Source organism: Solenopsis invicta, chromosome 5, assembly GCF_016802725.1.
Source record: "Solenopsis invicta isolate M01_SB chromosome 5, UNIL_Sinv_3.0, whole genome shotgun sequence".
In the NCBI taxonomy this organism is placed as follows: domain Eukaryota; kingdom Metazoa; phylum Arthropoda; class Insecta; order Hymenoptera; family Formicidae; genus Solenopsis; species Solenopsis invicta.
The window spans coordinates 19585399-19605253 of NC_052668.1; the positions used below are offsets into that span (position 1 = coordinate 19585399).

General features: G+C 29.9%; 3 protein-coding genes across 6 annotated transcripts; all 3 read left to right on the forward strand.

Moving 5' to 3' along the window:
- The first annotated feature begins 107 nt into the window (after window positions 1–107).
- LOC105205842 (roquin-1) lies at window positions 108–13410 on the forward strand. 4 transcript variants are annotated; one of them, XM_039449712.1, is made up of 16 exons: window positions 108–336; window positions 1279–1441; window positions 1561–1786; window positions 2115–2354; window positions 2564–2739; window positions 3161–3494; window positions 3688–3976; window positions 4440–4579; window positions 4778–5082; window positions 5459–5593; window positions 5943–6181; window positions 6258–6382; window positions 6623–6785; window positions 6932–7001; window positions 7074–7295; window positions 7931–13410. In XM_039449712.1, exons 2-16 carry the CDS (start codon window positions 1280–1282, stop codon window positions 8072–8074), a joined length of 2970 nt encoding a protein of 989 aa, XP_039305646.1. In that variant the 5' UTR covers window positions 108–336; window position 1279; the 3' UTR covers window positions 8075–13410. The 4 variants fall into 4 exon arrangements, with proteins under 4 accessions (XP_039305646.1, XP_039305645.1, XP_039305647.1 ...); XM_039449711.1 differs by having other exon boundaries at window positions 109–336; window positions 4778–5103; XM_039449713.1 differs by having other exon boundaries at window positions 109–336; window positions 4778–5067.
- Window positions 13411–13808: 398 nt separating this feature from the next.
- On the forward strand, window positions 13809–16559 carry LOC105205633 (magnesium transporter NIPA2). Its single transcript, XM_011175052.3, has 4 exons — window positions 13809–14113; window positions 14284–14406; window positions 14500–14642; window positions 14741–16559. The coding sequence occupies exons 1-4, from the start codon at window positions 14014–14016 to the stop codon at window positions 15473–15475; spliced, it is 1101 nt and encodes a 366-aa protein (XP_011173354.1). The 5' UTR covers window positions 13809–14013; the 3' UTR covers window positions 15476–16559.
- A 161-nt stretch (window positions 16560–16720) lies between these two features.
- Window positions 16721–18184, forward strand: LOC105205632 (protein cornichon). Its single transcript, XM_011175051.3, has 4 exons — window positions 16721–16894; window positions 17032–17100; window positions 17528–17784; window positions 17910–18184. The coding sequence occupies exons 1-4, from the start codon at window positions 16814–16816 to the stop codon at window positions 17932–17934; spliced, it is 432 nt and encodes a 143-aa protein (XP_011173353.1). The 5' UTR covers window positions 16721–16813; the 3' UTR covers window positions 17935–18184.
- The last annotated feature ends 1671 nt before the right edge of the window (window positions 18185–19855 follow it).

Sequence of the window (19855 nt, forward strand, 5' to 3'; positions counted from 1 at the left end):
AGTAGCGGGAGCGGTCATGATTTATGAGATAGACATCTAGCGTCGCCACGCGGCGAAGAATGTAACTATCAAGCGATTTCTCATTTTCCGTTCTCATTCGATCTTCTCGCTATTCCGAGCAACGGGAAAATTCGCGTGACGTCGACGTCGTCGTCGTCGTCGTCCGTCGTCGTTGTGGTCGTGGTCGCGGTCGTGGTCGTGATCATACGCGTAATCTCTATAGTTGTGTCTATAGCACAACACAAGTTGTCGTCGTGCGAATCGCGCAAAACTGCGCGAGAGGCGTGATGCGCAAAAAGTGTAATCGATGTGATGTTTTGCGAAGGTTATAACGAGGTAAATGGTGATCCTGGCGATGATTTCATATTTTTTTTTCCTTAATCGATCTGTCGAATCTTCTGGATCTCGCTGACGCGATACCAAACACGTCGCAATACACAAGCAGACGGGTTTAGACCTACGACGAAGTTGTCATTATTTCATCAAATTTTTCTCGCTTGACATTTCTCTAATTATTATTTCTCGCAATATCACACAATAATGATTGATCGATGATTGACGACGATCCTGTTGCGTCACGTTTCGTGTCGTGCGATCTTTTTATCTGGATCTGAAAAATGGTTATGTGAAACAGGATGTACACGTTGATTTTTTGCTCTTTAATTGCATATTTTTACGCTTACATTTTCTACCTCTTTATTGCCCTTTTTATACCTTGAAATTTTTAATATTTTCTCTACATTCTTATATTTACGTACTCTATATAATTTTCTATAATTTTACATTTTTTTTATTGTGCTTAGAAATGTTTTTTTCATCTAATAAACTTTAATTACAAAAATATTAAAATGTATTTTACAAAGAAACTAATTATGCTAAAAGTGATGTTTAATTAAAAGTATTAACACGTATCTAAATATATATCTTTGAAAATATAATAGTAACATATATCTAAAAGTAGCATACATATCTTCATTTAGAATCTTTTGATTATCAATTAATCTTTGTTTACAAAATTTTTAAGGAGAATTAAAAATTTATGTTCAAGTAAAGAGACTTTACAAAATTTTTATTTTGTTAAAATGCAAACTATTAATTATAATTTGCTTAAAATACAATATTTACAGAGGAATATCTTACAGCATAGGAAAGTCACAAGTCAAATTTATATATTTTTTTAATTTTTGAGATGCTGTGTTCAATTAAAGACAAATGTAAATAACTAAAATTTCTTTTATTTTGATTTTTATATAATTTTGTATTTTTATTGTTTTATAGAATGCCAATACAGGCACCACAGTGGACTGAATTTCTGTCATGTCCAATCTGCTGTCATGACTTTGACGTGGCCGTGCGAGGTCCCATATCGCTTGGCTGTGGACATACTATATGTCGCGCTTGCTTGGCCAATTTACACCGCAAGCAGTGTCCCTTTGATCAGGTAACAATAGGAATCTGAATATATGTAAATTCCCCAAAAAATATATCCATCTTGTTTAATATATGTATATTGGCTACAAATATACAGCTATTTATTTGCTTTATTTTTCCTTTTTACAGAGCGTTATCAATACTGATATCGAGAAACTGCCTGTAAATGAAGCACTGTTACAATTATTGGGCAATCCTGTTCCCATTGTCACTTCATCGGCATCTGCATTGAATCAGCAGCAAAATTATCAGAAGCTCCTGCCAGTTGACCAACATGCTAACTACCTGAGAGCCAAGAGTTGCATTGAGGAGCTTGCTCTTTATCTTAAGCCATGTCAAATTACCAATGCTGCAAGTATGTGTGTGCAGTTTATTAATTTTAAAATGTCAAGTATAAACAGTTATTGAAAGATAAAGATTAAACTATTGTTTATCATGAAAATAGAAATGTATGTTTATAAATAACATACAGAGAGAGAGAGAGAGAGAGAGGGCGGATTTAATGATATAATATTGTATTATGATGTTTATAACATTTTGCAGTTGATTTTGTTTATTATATTTAATCATATAGTTTATAATAAAATATTTTAAACTTATGTAATATAAAAAAATAGTATTTTAAAATATATGCACATACAAATTTTTGCAGTATATAATTATGAAATGTATTTAATGTATAGGTATCGGGAGCGGAGGTGGAGGTGGAGGATTGGTGTCACGGCCCATGCAACGCAAACTGGTAACGTTGTTAGGTTGTCAGCTAGTAGAACCGGAAGGTAGAGCGCGCGCCTTGCGCGCCGCCCGTAGTCTCGGTGAGCGCACCGTCACAGAGCTTATATTGCAGCATCAAAATCCTCAGCAACTCAGCGCCAATCTTTGGGCAGCGGTGCGCGCGCGTGGTTGTCAATTTCTTGGACCAGGTAATTTTTACTTGTGTAAGATGAATCGTATAATTTGAATAGATCGTGTCTTACAATAATGCAAAAAACAATTGAAGAAAAAAGAACTTTAAAATAACGTTATTTTCTTTATAATAATAAAATATTTTACATTTTATTTGCTACATTTCTCTCTTTATGGATCTTTATTTCTATAATTATCTTTGTATTTTTTTTGTTACTGATTTTAGCGATGCAAGAGGAGGTTTTGAAGCTTGTATTATTGGCTTTAGAAGATGGTTCTGCTCTTTCGCGCAAAGTATTAGTGATGTTCGTAGTGCAACGTCTGGAACCACATTTTCCTCAAGCTAGCAAGACCAGCATTGGACACGTCGTGCAACTTCTATATCGAGCAAGCTGTTTCAAAGTAAATATACAGTGGTTTATGAAAGTATTTCAACGCTCTTAATCAAATATATAAAAAATTCTTTTTTACATAATATATTAATTAAGCAATGAAGTAGCAAAGAGAGGTCAAGAGAGGAGAAATGGGTAAAAAATTAAGAAAATTTTATTAACGTAAAATAAAGAATAAAAAATAAAGATGTACGTTTCAACTTTACTATAGTCATTGCCAGCCGTAATTAAAAAATAATTCAATCTATATAAAAATATATAATAAATAAGACATTAAAAACAAAAAAAAATAAATTTATTTTACATTAATAAAGTTATCTAAATTTTTATCTATTATTCTTGTTTTTTTGACTTCTCTTCATTCTATATTGTATTGCTTTGCTAAAATTAAGCTTGAACTTAATATTATCGTTCCTATGATGTTGCATTAGGTATCAAAGCGTGAAGGCGATTCGTCACTAATGCAATTAAAGGAAGAATTCCGCACTTACGAAGCTCTTAGACGGGAGCATGATGCACAGATAGTGCAGATAGCAACGGAAGCGGGCTTGCGTATTGCGCCTGACCAGTGGTCAGCGTTGCTTTACGGCGACACCGCTCACAAATCTCATATGCAAAGTATCATTGATAAATTGCAGACGCCACAGTCGTTTGCCCAGAGTGTTCAGGAGCTTGTGATAGCATTGCAACGTACCCCCGATCCTGGACAACTGAGCGGTCTCAGGCCTCAATTGGAACTGTTAGCTGCCATTGATCCCAGTCCAGGTAGTAGATACTCTGTTTTTGATGGGGAAAATGTGTATATACATATAAAGAACTTTTGTATTCTTAGAACTTATTAATTATTTCTTTTAGTTTTTTTTCAAAACTTTATTAATTATTGAAATAATTTTTCAAACGCCTCGAGCGTTCTTAGAATCTCAGATATATTTTTATTAATAATTTTTATCAATTTTAGAAACAGAACCACCGAGTTTAGCGGAATGTCGGGCGGCTCTAGAAGCTGTGAGAATAGTGGTGGCTACGTTAGTGGACTTTGTTCGACAACATGGAAGTGGTAGCATGTGCGGCAACAATCGGAAATCGGCAGTACAGGATAGTGGAGGTGGCGGATCCGGTGCGAGTTCGTGTCCGGGTTCAGCCACCGGCAAATACAAAGTCAGCATGTGTAGAGACTTAGCCCTGCGGGGTACTTGTCCACGATCCAACAATTGTACCTTTGCTCACAGCGACACTGAGCTTGATAAGTGAGCTTATTTTATACAATTATATTTATTTATATATATATATATATATATATATATATATATATATATATATGTCATAAAAAATCATTAGGGATATAAAATTTTGAAAAAAGGAAATCGACATTAAGTTAATAGATTATAAAAAAATAATTTATATCAATTATATCTTCGAAAAGTTAGTAATAATCTCAAGTAATGGTTTTACGATTATCAAACTACACTTAACTATTTCATTACTAGGGTTTGCAGACCATTTAGAGTTAATTTCACAGGTTAACTTAAACGTCTTAAACGATCGATTAAGTGTCGACCGTGATTGATTACTTCTGATTAATTCTATTTAACGACAAATGAAGTTGATCAATTAAAAAAATTATTTAAGTTAATTGGAGGTTGTGGAATTAACTCATACACATTTTTTTCAAATAAGATTTTTGTTGATTTGATATTATTTTTTGCATAGATATAGATCAAAGAATCGTAAATTGAATGTCAGGGCAAATTCAAATCAGACTGAATCAAAGGCTGAAAAGAATAAAATTTTCAATAAGCAAAACAGTGATTTAACGACATATCACTCCGCCAAAGCACATGACAGAGATAGTAAGTATAGTGAATATTATGTTTAAATATGATAAGAACAATATGACTATAAAAATGTCTCTTTTGAAATATGATCTAAGAATTTTGTGTAGTTTTAATAGTAAAATAAAGTATTTTAATACCAAGTAAAGTATTGTTTTGCGTAATTAAGTAGAACAATCATTTGTATTATTTCATTTTTTATCTTAATTGTTGCAGCGGTGCAACATTCAACACCTGTTCCGATCAACTTAGAAAATAACTTGATCGACTCGTTAACATCGACCTACGTGCTACCGCTTACACCCCCGCAAAACTTACCGCACCTCAGTCTGTGCTCTGTAAAAGGAGGAACCATGATGAGCAGTGGAGGGTCTCCTAATGTTCATTGTTCTGGGCATTACATAATGCCTCCAGGTCCCATTCCCACTGTTGATTACGGACCTTCGTTGACAACCACAACAAATCTCGGGATGTGGGACACTCCACAAATTGTACCGACAAATCAAGTAACAACAAATCAAGTAACGACACATGACAAAAAAGTTAGAAAATTGCTTGCTTTTTTATAATTAATAATTTGAATAATTTTAACAGTAATGAAATAAATTATTAGAGTAACTAAAAAAATTTTGTCTATGTTGTATAAATGTTATATTGATTTTAAAATTAAGAAGTGCTTAAAAAACAATACAATACATTTTTAAAGAATGAAAGAAACCTAAAATCGAGTTTATCATGAATAAAAACTATATTAATTTTAATTTATAATTATAACTATTATACATAATTGTAATAAAAAAATATTTGTTATTATTTGTTATTATACTTATTAATGGCAATTGATTATAATAGCAAAATTAATATAATTTTAATAATAATAAAATAATTTTGCAACAGCGAACGGCCATGGCAAAAACTATGTTGGCAATGTTGTTGCAACGTAGGATGGAAATCCTAAATCAGTTAGAAATGATCGTTGGGAAACAGCAACAGCAGCAACAACAACAATTAATATCACCGCAAATGAAAACAGTAAGAAACTTAACCTATTACATTTTTCTTTATATTCAGATGCTTTGCATGAATTAAGATATATACGTGTAATAAATAAATAAATAAAACAAGAATACAATCAATTGTGTAATGAGGCATTCACGTATATAATATGGGTTCATAAAAACAACATAAATGAAAAAATGTATATCTAATTTTTTAAATATATTGTTTTGTATATCTTTGTTACCTTTTATTATTTTGTTTATTGTATTATTTATTTTACAAAATTTTTGTGCATATTTTATATATATATATATATATATATATATATATATATATATATATGTGTGTGTATATATATTTTATACTATATATTTTTCCTTAGACTTATGATCTTCAGCAAGAAGGAGATTTATTGACTACACCTAATAACTATTCCATATGGACCGCTGCGAATAGTTTCCGTTGTTCATCCGGAACGAATACATCTCCACCGCCCTCATCAGCCTCACACCTACTCGACGATGATGGTCCCTTTATGTCTCCATTAGACGTATCTCCTGCAACTTTACCACCTATTAATAAACAGGCACCCATCTCGAGACTGCCTAAAACTCTGATAAGGTAATAACAAGTAATCTTATTAATAATATTGATATTAACTTTTATATTGATATATAATTTATTAATAATGAAATAGATCTTCCTACAATGGAACTCTGCAGCATCTCTACAGTGAGGGGATTGATCCCACTCCTATTCCTACGCTATCTACCGCATTTAGACCTCCAAACTCTGTAACCTCATGGTATTATGGTAATCAACGTAAGTATATGTATATATATAATTTTTATCGATAAATACATATTAATAGAAATAATACATAAATAATAGAAAATATACGAATCATTATATTCAAAGAACTCTAAGAATTTAATTTATTCACAAATAATTTATTCTATTTTGAGATATAAGCAGATTTTGCACATGATATTTTTCTTTTCAAATATTTATATTTTTTATAGATAAACATACATTAATGCGGTTATTAAATTGATGTTGTAGCATACGCAGCGGTTGGTATGAATGGGATACAATCAATGATACCAACGAGCCCCAGTGGTGGTGACAATGATAACAGTTTTACCGCCGATAATTATGTCGCTCTCGGCCGCAATATCATTGCACCAGAATCACAATTCTCGAGATCGGAGTGTATGTCAAAGGAGTAAGTAATACATCGCATACTTTTTATTAATTTTTTATCAATTAAAATAAAAAAATAATTATGTTTGTCATACACACACACACACACACACACACAAATACATACATACATACATACATACATACATATAATATGTTAAATTTTAGTCTGATTTTGGAGTCACAGAAAGTGAAGCAGCAACTTAAACATCTGGAGAAGAAAATCAATGATTTAAAGGTAATTTGTCGCGATTTGAATTATGAAAAATGTAAAAAACATTTAATTTATGTCCTGCATGTGTGTGTTTAGTTGGCTACGCAAGGAGCTACTACTTTCGTCACGGCAGGCGAGCGGTTGACGCAAGAATTGCGAATGATCGAGGCGGGTATTAGAGAAAGGGAGAGAGATGTACGAAATTGGAGCAATCCATTTGGTAGTGGTACCGGTACTAACACCATTCCTTGGATTCAACAGTCTTCTAACGATTGGCTATCAAATCAAGAATATAATACGGATTACAAAACAGAGGAGGTAAGCTGTATTACTTTCTAATTTGTTTTTTAGTTTAATTAATTTTTATATAATGTTATGGATTGGAACTATTTAAGTAACTATTTAAAAGTTAAATAAAAAAAATATAGTACCATATAAAAAAAACAATATTTTATTATTTTATGCTATCTTAATTTCCAAATAAATTAGAGTAATTTATCTGATAATTCCCATAATTGTTTTGTCATTTAAAATAATTTAATTTTAAAAATTACGTTTACAACATTCTAATATAAATATATTTTTTAAAATTAAGTTGAAAGTAACTTTAAGTTATTACCTTTAATTTCAACTCAATTTTTAATTGAATTGGTTTTTGCTTATGTAACTTTTAACATAATTAAATTTATTTTATAATGCACATTAGCTTTAACTTAAATTAGTTTAAAAAAATATATTAACTTAGCCAATTGTTCATATGTTATTTCTGTGTGAATAAAAACGCAAAAAATTATATTTTTATTGAGAATTTTAGGCACTGATTTAATGTCTTTTTCAATTTATATGAACAAGTAAATATTTAAATATAATAAAAGTTTAATTTGAAATAATTGTAAGCAAAAATAATTGATTTATGAGTTAATTGATTTAATCAATTTAATCAATGTACACAGGAGGATACATACGAGGCTGGGATAGCAAATGATATGCGCGAACTAGAACTGCGATGGGAATTTGAGCTACGTGAACAGGAAAAGCACTGGTCCAGTGGAGGCGAGAAGGATAACGTCACCACCGCTACCTCCAAGAATAAATAGACCGCCAATCTCCTTTCCTTACTATTTTTCCTTTAACTCTGTTTTCCTTTCTCGTCTATTTTTTTGGGGGGGGGGGGAGAACATGTATTTTTTACATGTCAAAATCAATCTGATCCGATCTCCTCAAATTAATACGATTGAAGGTAAGTAGAATTCCTTCAATCCCCGTAGAGATTGAGAAATGCATACAGTATGCGCAGGCGTGCGGAACTCTTTCTCGATTTTTCACATTAATTAATTAGGAAATCACACGATGAAAAATTATAGAAATTGTACAATTTTAATTTTGATTATATATACACATATATAGATATGTATGTATATATAATTGGGTTGTTACACAAGTTTCTTCGGTCCTTTTACTTTTTTCAATGAAACATACAATGAAAATGTTCCATTGATAAAAAGGCAAAAAAAAATGGAACAAACTTATGTAACAATCCAATAAAATCGATAATTATCAATCGCATTGAGTGCATCAGTTCCTGGACTGTTGAAATTAAGCAACAGTTTAGCCACGATACTTGATCAGATAACTACATGAGTTTGGGAAAAAACGTCAAATTCAACATAATTAGTATTGTTTACGTAAAGCAATTAAATATAATCATTAATTTCTAAATTAACGATCTTTCTCAATTGATCTCTCGAATGGACCTGTTATTTTTCTCTAATTTAAGAGAGAGACCGATAGGCAAAGTAGTGAAATTTACGAAAGAGATATATTTATTTTTACGGGATTTGTTAAAATTTAGCTTAGCACACGGTCAATGTTTTATAAACAATGACTCCGCAAGGTATGCGGAAACGAAGAGGAATATATTAATTAACATATTTAATTATATGCAGATTTCGTATATTCTCTATTGATAATAGTACGACATCACGTATACATATAATGAATAATACATTCTAAAAGAATGCTGATCGCGTTTGACCTGATCGATAAGGTTTGCGACCGATAATAACAACCACACGTTATTACATTATATGCTTATACATACATTGTAGATATATGCGTTAAAGGAGAAATCGCGTCCCTTGTAAAGGACGCTATATTTATAGAATTTCTATATTCCGAAAACGAAAAGGAAAACGAAACCGCTGTCTCGGCTCGATGACGATAACTTTTATGTCTTGTTTTATAACTTTGAAAAAATCTTCTTTTCAAGAATCAATTCTGATCTTCTCTAATTTTTTATGTCCGAATAAAAGAATTCTTTTATTTTATTAGTAAAATTTGATGTTTAATAAAATATTGTAATGAAATCAATCTGTATGTTAAATTTCCGTGGACACGCAAAAATAATGATAATATTATTAATGTTAACATCAATTTTATCAATTATTGATGAATAACCAGAAATTAAAAATTTTCCAAATTTTGCTGAGAGTTTATATTTCATGGAAAAGCAAAATGAGACTTAGGAATGTCTCGAGAGAGAGAAGTCTAGTAGTTATCCTTTTCGGAGATCTCCTTTTAGGAGATCGTTGCAATAGCAATTTGAAATCGTCTCTTTTTTTCTATTTTTGCGAAATAACAAAGAGCGATAAAAACAATTCCAGTTTTAGTGGAAGCAAGATTTTTTTTTATATAGGCGGAGTCTCGTTGATTCCACTTTACAAATCCTCAAGAGGACACACACACACATATTTATACACATAATATACTCGAACGGAAGATGTCTTTTTTTTTTTTTAACAAAAAGTTAATTCGGATAATTCGAGTTTTTTTCTTTTTTTTACATACATACACACACACACACACACAAACGTACGATTTTCGTGTATATTATATTAATGCGTTTCATTTTTTTTAGTACTGTGTAAAATTGAAGATAATTCATAGAAGATTAATAGTTATATGCCGTTTTTACTTTAATTAATATGTTTTTTTAAGAAAAGAATTAAATTATTATTTAAATTTCTATCTTTAAAGAGAAGATTATGGAATTAAAGCATTAATTTTTTCTAAATTTTTGTGTACAACCGAAATATGTTATTATTTGTTTTATATCCAAAAATTTTTGGAAATTGTTTAAATATTTTTTTTTACGATTGTTCATAGAAATTAAAAACGCATTGATCTTTTCTTTGCAATTTTGTACAATTACTATTAAGTCTTACATCCTAATTTTTTATTTTTTGCGAAAATAGAAATCGAAATTAGTTATTCAATAATATTCGCATAAATTTTTTTTTTAATTTAAGTTGTTACAAGGTTTTTCAAAATTTTTCTTTCGAATACTTAATCTTTAATACTTTTTATGTCGAATTATATATCTGTGGCAATTATTTTGGTAAAATCGTTTTAAAAGAAACGTGCTACAGTGAAAACAAATTTGTATTCGCAATTTAATCGATGATATTTTGTTATTAATTAAATTTTTATTCTTTGACTTATGATTGTTACTTTTTATCGAGATTTAAATCATTAAGAGATTATGTACGACTTCGATATAATTTAATCATGCGAAATTTATTATCAATCCGCATAGATCGTCTATAGCTAGCCTAGATAAAAACATTTGGTGCAATTTGATTTGTTCTTGTTCGTTATTATATGTAATAATAATTGCGAAAATGTTTATTATATGAGTTATTATAGATTATGTGTGTGCGTGCGAATGTGCGCGCGTGTGATGTGCTTTTTTCTTACCGATTTTTTTTTCGACGATAATCGTAATACATAATTCTTCAGCGCGGCTGAAGAATTATTTAACAACATATTTGAGAGATTTTTTAATAAAACGTAAAATAATTTTCTTAAATAAAAATAGATGAATAAATATTTTTCCAACAATTTTTAAAAAATAAAGATATAAATAAAAATATAAAGGTAACATATGAAGTATTTGTAGCGAGTATAAAAATATTCGTGCAAGAAGTACTTCTTAAAACCTTATTTTTAAAAACTAAACATTAATTAGCAATTTATTCATAATAATTTACATATGTATGTACATACATACTGTATGTATTTACGTATGTAAGTACTTGTTATAAATAAGTTACTAATTAATATTTATTTTTTAAAAACAAGGTTTTAAAAAATATTTTCTGTACAAATACTTTTTACACTTGCATTTTTTTAAGCAATAGAGTTTGACACTAATATTTGACACTAATATTTTATCGTTAAAAAGTATTAATTTTTTTGTATAGATTTTCCTAATGTATCTCTTATTTAGAAATAAGCTATATTTTAAAATTAAGAAAATTTGAATTCTTTTCTCTAACATTACGCAAAATTATTTTTTTATACACACGCGTGCACGCACACACAGGTATACGTATACGTATAAGAATCATTCTTATATAGCGTATCGCTTCAGCAAGGACTATCCGTTATATATGCCTTTAGTTACACACCGCCGATTCATCTTTTTCTCTTTTTTTTAATTATTATTCTCGTTATGAAATATTTTTGATTAACAAGGAGTGGAGAAAAAGCGAAGAAAAAGGCTTTTGTAAAAACCGAATTTTTGATTAATCGGAATTCGTAATTTCTCGATTAATATTCGTGATATAATGGTTGTTAATTTCGCTGAGGCGCAGATTCCTAGTGCCATTGGCGCGTCGAAATGATTCTGATGTTTATTAATAAATATATTCCTAATTATATTAATTATTAAGATCTGAAATGTTTAATATTTTACATATTGTATTATAGAATTAGCTCATTTCAGTTTCTCGAATGAATATTATAATATTTGAAACTAATTATAACAAAGTGGGAAATAAAGAATAATTTTGTTTTATTATTATTATTATTATTAACTAATGAAATAAAAAATTTAATACATTTTTGTGATAACGCTAGTTTATCAAGCGTATTGAATATCATAATAAAATTCGATATTAATAATACTCCATTATTTTAGCCGAAGATTAGACTTCTGCGCGAAAATAACTCTTATTATAAAAATATGGTGGTTAATTTGTTAAGAATCATTTTTGCGTGCCAAAAACACTGTTGAATATATATCAAATTCTCTCTATGTAAAGGGAAAACATGAAAAAACCCGGGAAGTAACGAGCGCAACGCGCAATGCTGTGTTTGTGCAAAATGTGCTTCTGATTTATTATATTGCATGTTAAACATGTTCGCCAGCTACTACTGTGTATGTACGGCTGAGATACATACGTGTCGACAATGATACGACGATTCTACTTGATGTATTAACTCGTTCCTTGTTTGAACATTATAATAGTAATACGGTGCGATATAGCTGTATCACATATCGAAGTATATGGTGATATAATATATTATAGTCACTCGACGCACTTACCACTTATCAGTACAACAGAGACACGCTTGTTCCACACGGCGAATTTCGTCGTTCTGTATCTTTCTGTTAGTACTAATAAAAGTATATAATTATGTATGATAACTATATATAATTATATAACTGCATTGCACATGATCACGCAAAATAATTTAACAATAATTACAATGGTGTATCTTTTCCGATATTGTAAAAAAAAATTACAACAGAAATTTATAAATATCTGTATCTTTCCCGTGAGAAAATAATCTCGATTTTTGTCTGTGTTACAATCAAATTCTTCTCTGATATTCATTTTTATTAGTGTCGATTAATTTTCAGTTTAATTTACACTTTATCTTTTTACTAATCAAAAGTAAGTTTAACCAAGATTACAGTCAACTTATATTAGTAGAAATGAACATGAAAGTAAAAGTTAACATTCAGGTTTAAACAAGTATTTATTTAAAAAACCACTTGAACAATTTCTACTACTTTACTGAGAAAGAAAGAAATGTTTTTAGTTTAAGTATTTATGTATCAAGTTTAAATACATAAGTACTAGAACTGAAGAAATTTAATCAAATTGAAAAATTTAGTCAACATATTTTTTTCAAGGCAATGATTTTTTTCAGTGCAGACACATAGATCGAAATTATTTTTTTTTTAAGACGAGGTATTTTTTATAAAATTACGTGATATTATTACAATAATTTCGTTAATATAAAAAATTTTATTTCAATTTATTTTAATCACATGTGAATAAATTATTTAAAAAGAACACTTTTGATAGTAGCGAAAACGAAAATTAATTACTTGTCATATCGATTGTGATGTAATAACTATCAGTTTCCGAAAAAATAATTGTTTTGTAATGAAATATTTTACACTGAAAAATAGAGTGAAGATAATTTGTTTATATATATATATTTACACACACAAACACACGCGCGCGCACATACACACATCATGTATAGAGTTAGTGCATTCGCATATATTTTTCAACAACTGTGTACTGTAAGTGTGAAAGTGTAATATATAAATATATTTATTTACTTACGATGGCAAGATTTTTGTTTAATAGATTTTTTATTACACTCTCCTAACCTACCTGTTTTTAATTACATTTTATTGTACGTATTTCAACTTTTGTTGCGATTTGACGTATTGAATGTATCTGAGATATTTCGGAATATATCAACGAGTTGTAGCAGATGCGTGTGTGTCCTACATTTAAAGATTATGTCCCTATTCACGAAAGGAATTACGTGTATTAACAGTTATTAGTTAACAGTAGACTGATTAAAAATAATTTTTAATATTTAATATTTCAAAAATAAACATATTCTCAAAACAAGAATATTTTGTTTCGTATATGCAGCTGAAAATTAATAAATTAATCAAAAGATAAAGTCGAATTTTTGAACATCAATCGAGTATCGATTAATCGATCGACTGTTGCCAATCGAAGATGGACAATGCGCATAACGGAGTAGAGTGGTAGGGGAACATGACACATCTGTCAAGATATAAAGACTATTTATCAACCATTTATCAACGATACCAACATGTGAATGAACTTAATATCGTAGCAATTTCAATAATTTGTAATCGATTAAAAATGAAAACATATAATTGAATAAAAATAATATCGATTTAGTGAAGTGAGACATGAGTTCCGTCACAGAAATAACGAACGATGATACACTTTACGATACAACAAATTTTTATATCGGTTTAGGGCTAGCAATTAGTTCCAGTGGTTTTATAGGTTAGTCATGTGATAAATTTATTCATTCAGAGTTTTATATAAAAAAATCAATAAGCAATGTCAAATTTTAATACCAGCGTTATTTATGTTGCTTTTATAAAAAAAAAGGTGAAATGTTAGGATGAAATCAACGCAAAAAAATTAATTATGTTTTCGTTATTCTAATTTAGGTGCTAGTTTTATCATAAAAAAGAAAGCTTTAATCCAGCTTCAGAGATACGGCGGACTGCGTGCGTCATCTGGAGGTTTTGGCTATTTAAAAGAATGGATATGGTGGGCCGGTCTTTTATCCAGTATGTATAAATTTCAAAAGATTTGCGACACTTTGGATGCAACTAACTTTTTTTGTGATTCTTATGTAAACACATTCAAAACGAATGTTACAGTGGGCATAGGGGAAGCAGCAAATTTCATTGCTTATGCATTTGCACCTGCGTCACTTGTAACACCACTAGGTGCTCTAAGCGTTCTAGTATCAGCAGTATTAGCATCCAAATATCTTAATGAAAAATTAAATCTATTGGGAAAGGTAAGAAATATTTATAGGCAGAAATATCAATGTCAAAATTGATTCACGATATACATCCTCTGTGATATTAATATTGCAATTTGTCTTTTCTTTTTTAGATAAGTTGCTTGCTATGTATCTTAGGTTCCACGATAATAGTATTACATTCCCCGAAAGAGGAGGAAGTCAGCAGTCTAAGCGAACTGGTAGTCAAAATAAAAGCACCAGTTTATATGCTATACGTTTTAATTGTAATAATGTCTACCTTGTCGATTGTCTTTCATTTTGGTCCAGCATATGGCAAGCAAAATATTTTGGTATACATTTGCTTGTGCTCGTCTGTTGGTTCTTTAACTGTCATGAGTTGTAAAGGTTTGGGCCTGGCGTTGAAGGAGACTATTTCTGGTCGAGAGAATGCGTTTACCAATTGGCTAACGTGGGTCTTCATATTCAGCGTTATTCTTTGCATCATGATACAAATGAATTATCTGAATAAATCGCTCGACTTGTTCGATACGTCTATCGTGACGCCAATTTATTACGTTTTCTTTACGACTCTTGTGATAATAGCATCCGCGATTTTATTTAGAGAATGGACAAAGATGAGCGCGGAAAATATCCTAGGTGCCTCCTGCGGCTTTCTCATAGTTGTAATCGCTATATTCTTGTTGAACACTTTTAAAGAAATGGATATACAATTTGGTAATATTAAGCACATGTTGAGACCCAAAAGGGAAATGCTCTCGAATTATAATTCGAGATGGGATGATCAAGAGAGAGCAGTAACTAGAGTGGAGTCCCAGCATTTGCTTAATCATACATACGTTGGTTCAGATCTTACTAGGACTATTTAAAAATTGTTTCCGTGGAAACGCATGTAATATTATATCATCTGTTACATTTTAAAACTGTACAGCGATCAAGAGATAGATTTATAAAATTAATTTATTTCCATATCCTTCACAACTGAATGTAAATATGTTTTATTTATATTGCCTGTAAACGTTTCTTGTAAGTCAATTACATCCTTATTTTTAAATAAAAATAGAGAAGTTTTTTAAACCAGCAAAATGTTAGCAACATGACAGAAGTTTGGTGGCGTATTCTAGTAGAATATTGTGGCAAATTGGCACCAGATAGCAACATATGTATAAAAGACATCTTAAATCTCAGACTCTCTACATTAAAATTGCATTTGACAGATTGAAAAAGCAAATATAACGGAATCTGCTTATCATATTATTAAATTAAATTATTAAGCTATTATTGTAGCTAATTAAAATATATTTGATTTAAGTGTCAAATTTTGATTTTCACAATCCATATTTCACTAACAAAGTCTGTTATATTTCTATTTACAAAATTTGCAAGATCTGCTTTCAATAAAACTGTTTGACTTCTTTTGTGAAAATTTTTCTTAGAAATTGTTATGATTTTTTTCAGAATTTTAGGATTTTTTAGAAAATTTCTCGCATTTTCTTGTACAAATTAGAATACTTTTAAAAGCGCTAAGAAAGTCTATATCTTTTCTAGAATTTCTTATACATGTAATTTTTGAAATCCACGATTCATATAATTTCTTATTCTATAATTTCCTTTAAAAAAAAACTTATAAATTATAAAGAATTATATAAGGTACTTTTTCAAAAATTTTTAGAAATTTAAAATTTGAATTAACACAGTGGCTACATCGGTTGAAAATATATCTTGGTGGTTAATAATATTTTTTTAGGTCTATTTATATACAAATTCTCACAAATTACGCGCATGTTTACCAGACTTCACTCGCAGATGTTAAGTAAATGTAAATATATAATATCATGAAATTGAATTGCCAATCAATTCAATTATTTTTTATATCAGTAGGCATCTCTGCGATCCACTCTTATTCCGAAAACTGTAAAAAAATTGTAAAATATAAAACATTCTTAAAAATTTTAAATGAAAAGTTTTTTCTTTAGATCAAAGATTGAAAACAATCATTTTTTTCCCCTTTTATTATATAATTTTATTTGCAATTCCCAGAAGCCAATTCAAATGTTAATCAATAACGAGTGAAACAAGCAAAAAGTCGCCGTATTTTTATTTCCGAGTTAGATAATGCGATGCTTATCACGTGATCGAACTTGATACTGGACTTGTAACCTGTCGCGATTCGTCGGTGAGCTATTGTCAGTATTGTCACACGCAGAATGGCGTTTAACTTAGCCGCTTTTTCGTACATCGTCGCGTTGATCGGCGACGCATTTTTAATATTCTTCGCGATATTCCATGTACGTGTTTCGCGTGAGACATTCACGTAATTCGCGGTGATGTGAGTCCGCGGGATACGCCGATATAATTGTGATATAACCTTAAAAGATAATCTATTGTGCGATTAATAACTTGATAACTTTATTATACTTTTCAGGTAATTACGTTCGATGAGTTGAAGACTGGGTACAAAAATCCGATCGATCAATGTAATAATTTAAATCCGGTAAGCCACAGCATGTGTATATGCATACCGGGTATTGAATAATATACCCGGATAACCAAACCTGTCAGAGATAAATTTTCCAGAGTATCTGCTACAAATTTGCCGTCAACAGAAATTTAACAGAATCAATTAAAATACAGGGACAAATTAAGTGTGTGTGGCAACAGTAAAATGTATAATCATTTGAATAATGTAATCCAGTTGACTACAAACTTGATAGATTCTGTTTAATTATTACTTACTGATAATCCAATCAGATTATATGATTATGATACCATAATTTATGCTAACATGGATTTAAAGTAGTTGGTGCTAATCTATCATAATATTTTGCTTGAATCTGCTAATAAACTGTTAGCATGCCACCAGTTTTACTTATAGAGACACTGTACTTGATAATTATTAAATTATAGCACCTCAATTTCAGCTTGTTCTACCAGAGTACATACTGCACGTTGTAATCAATCTTTTGTTTCTGATCGGTGAGCAATACTTTTCACTGTTCATCAACATCCCACTCATAGCCTACCATGTGTGGCGATATATGAACAGACCTCTGATGACAGAATCAGGCCTGTATGATCCTACAAGTATAATGAATGCTTATGACTTATCCATGTACCACAGAGAAGGATGGATAAAACTAGCATTTTACCTTCTGTCATTCTTCTATTATTTATATGGGTAAGTTTTCTCTTTCTCTCTCTCTCTCTCTCTCTCTCTCTCTCTCTCTCTTTTTCATGTCTCATATCTCATATTTCTAAATTTATTTGAAATGCTAATCTTTTTACTTACAATTTGTATTCTAGAATGATCAGCTCGTTAATTAATTGAAATGAGCATCCACCAAAATCTATAAAGATTTTTTATTTTCTCCGCACAACTGTTGCAAATAACAGTTGTTCATGCTGCAAAGTACAAGACATTTCAACTAACTCATAGTCATGGAAGTTTTATAACAATACAGGAGAAAGACTTGTTTGACATGTGTCTAGTATCTAGATAAACTGTATAATCCATCCATACATACATAAATATTTATACAGATGTATATGGCCTTAGCTGAAATTATTACGCACCTATATTTTTAAAAATATTTTTAACTGGAAGGTATTTAAACAAAAAAAAATATATGAATTAACCGTTGTTTCAAGAACTCTTTAAATATTTGTATAATGCTGATAACTAATAGGAAACAATATAGATACAAAAAATTCAAAAAAAATAAAATATAGGCGCAAATTCTTTTGGCCAAGGCTGTATGAGCATGTATGTGTGTGTGTGTGTGTGTGTGTGTGTGTGTGTGTGTGTGTGTGTGTGAGTGTGTGTGTATGTATATATAATTTTATATATATATATATATACACATGCATACATCCAAAAACATATATGTACATATATGTATGACATTGTTTCGAGAAAATGTACAATATTATACTTTAAGCAAAATATCTAATTGTAAGTATTAATAAAAATTAGACATCCTTTAAGTTAAATTGAACATTAGTTGCACTTTTGTCGACATACAAAACCTGTTTCCGAACAAACGGACAAGAAGAAACGTTAATACCGTTTATATTTCGACAAAAGTAATTTATAAACTCTATTTCAATACGATAGATGTAATAGCTTTTGATACCTTTGTATGTAAAGCGTTCTTTTCCTCTTTCATGTACGATATTTGGAGGCGTATATCTCGATTAACTTTTTATATTGTACCATGATATAAAAGTACTGCAGTTAATAAAAAAAAATGAAACAAATAATATATAATTACGCACAAATTGTACATATTTTTCAATATGCGTTAGATCTTTATAATTTCTTTTAATATTAAAATGTAATAAAATCTATCTATAAAGTTTATTTGCAATTCATTTAAATTTAAAAAAGCGCTTGTGTGTGCAATGGCTTCTGCGCAATCTAGCAATATAGGTTGTGTTCCGAAATTTACTGTAAGTACTAATTGATTGCGTATTTACAAATTCCTATGTCCATATATAGGACATAGGAAACAAACTGCACGATGATTGGAAATCACAAACACATACCCTATAACACAATATTATTTAATATTAATTAATATTCCTGAAATATTAGATTTAATATTAAAAAATATTTTTTCAGAGTATTATTTTAATATTATTTTAATTTTTAATAATATTTGTATAATATTCTAAGAATATTGTAGCTCTTATAGGGTAGAGGGACGTTTGCATATCAACTGTATATGCAATGTTGTATCAATTTTGATTTACATTTTCGCTCTTGCTTCAAAAAGACAGACATATACAACATAACAACACGGTTATTTATCTGGCAGTGCAGCATGAAATCTGATACATTATTTATTGTTATTTGCGGGCTTTTAAAAAAATTAAAACAAAATCATAGTGCATTGATCAACAAAGACTGCGTCAGACGTCAGAAGATTGCAAAATTGTATATTTTGTATACAATTACAAAAAAAAAGAGAAAATCGCAATCCTTCTGTAGAATAAAAGTACGCATAAAAAAACTTGGATAGGATAGATCTTACGAGAAAATCGAAAGGAAGAAGAAAAGAAAAATCCTGAGAATGGTCATATCCACGATTTAGCTGATACTTTTTCTTTTTATTAGGAAAAAGAAAAGGCTAGCAGAGCCATCTAGCCGGTACAAACATACTTAAAATTTACAATACACCGGTAAAGTGGAAAGTAAACTTATAGCGATTTCGGCTAGGGCACACCGGTTGCACATGTCAGGTGTCGGT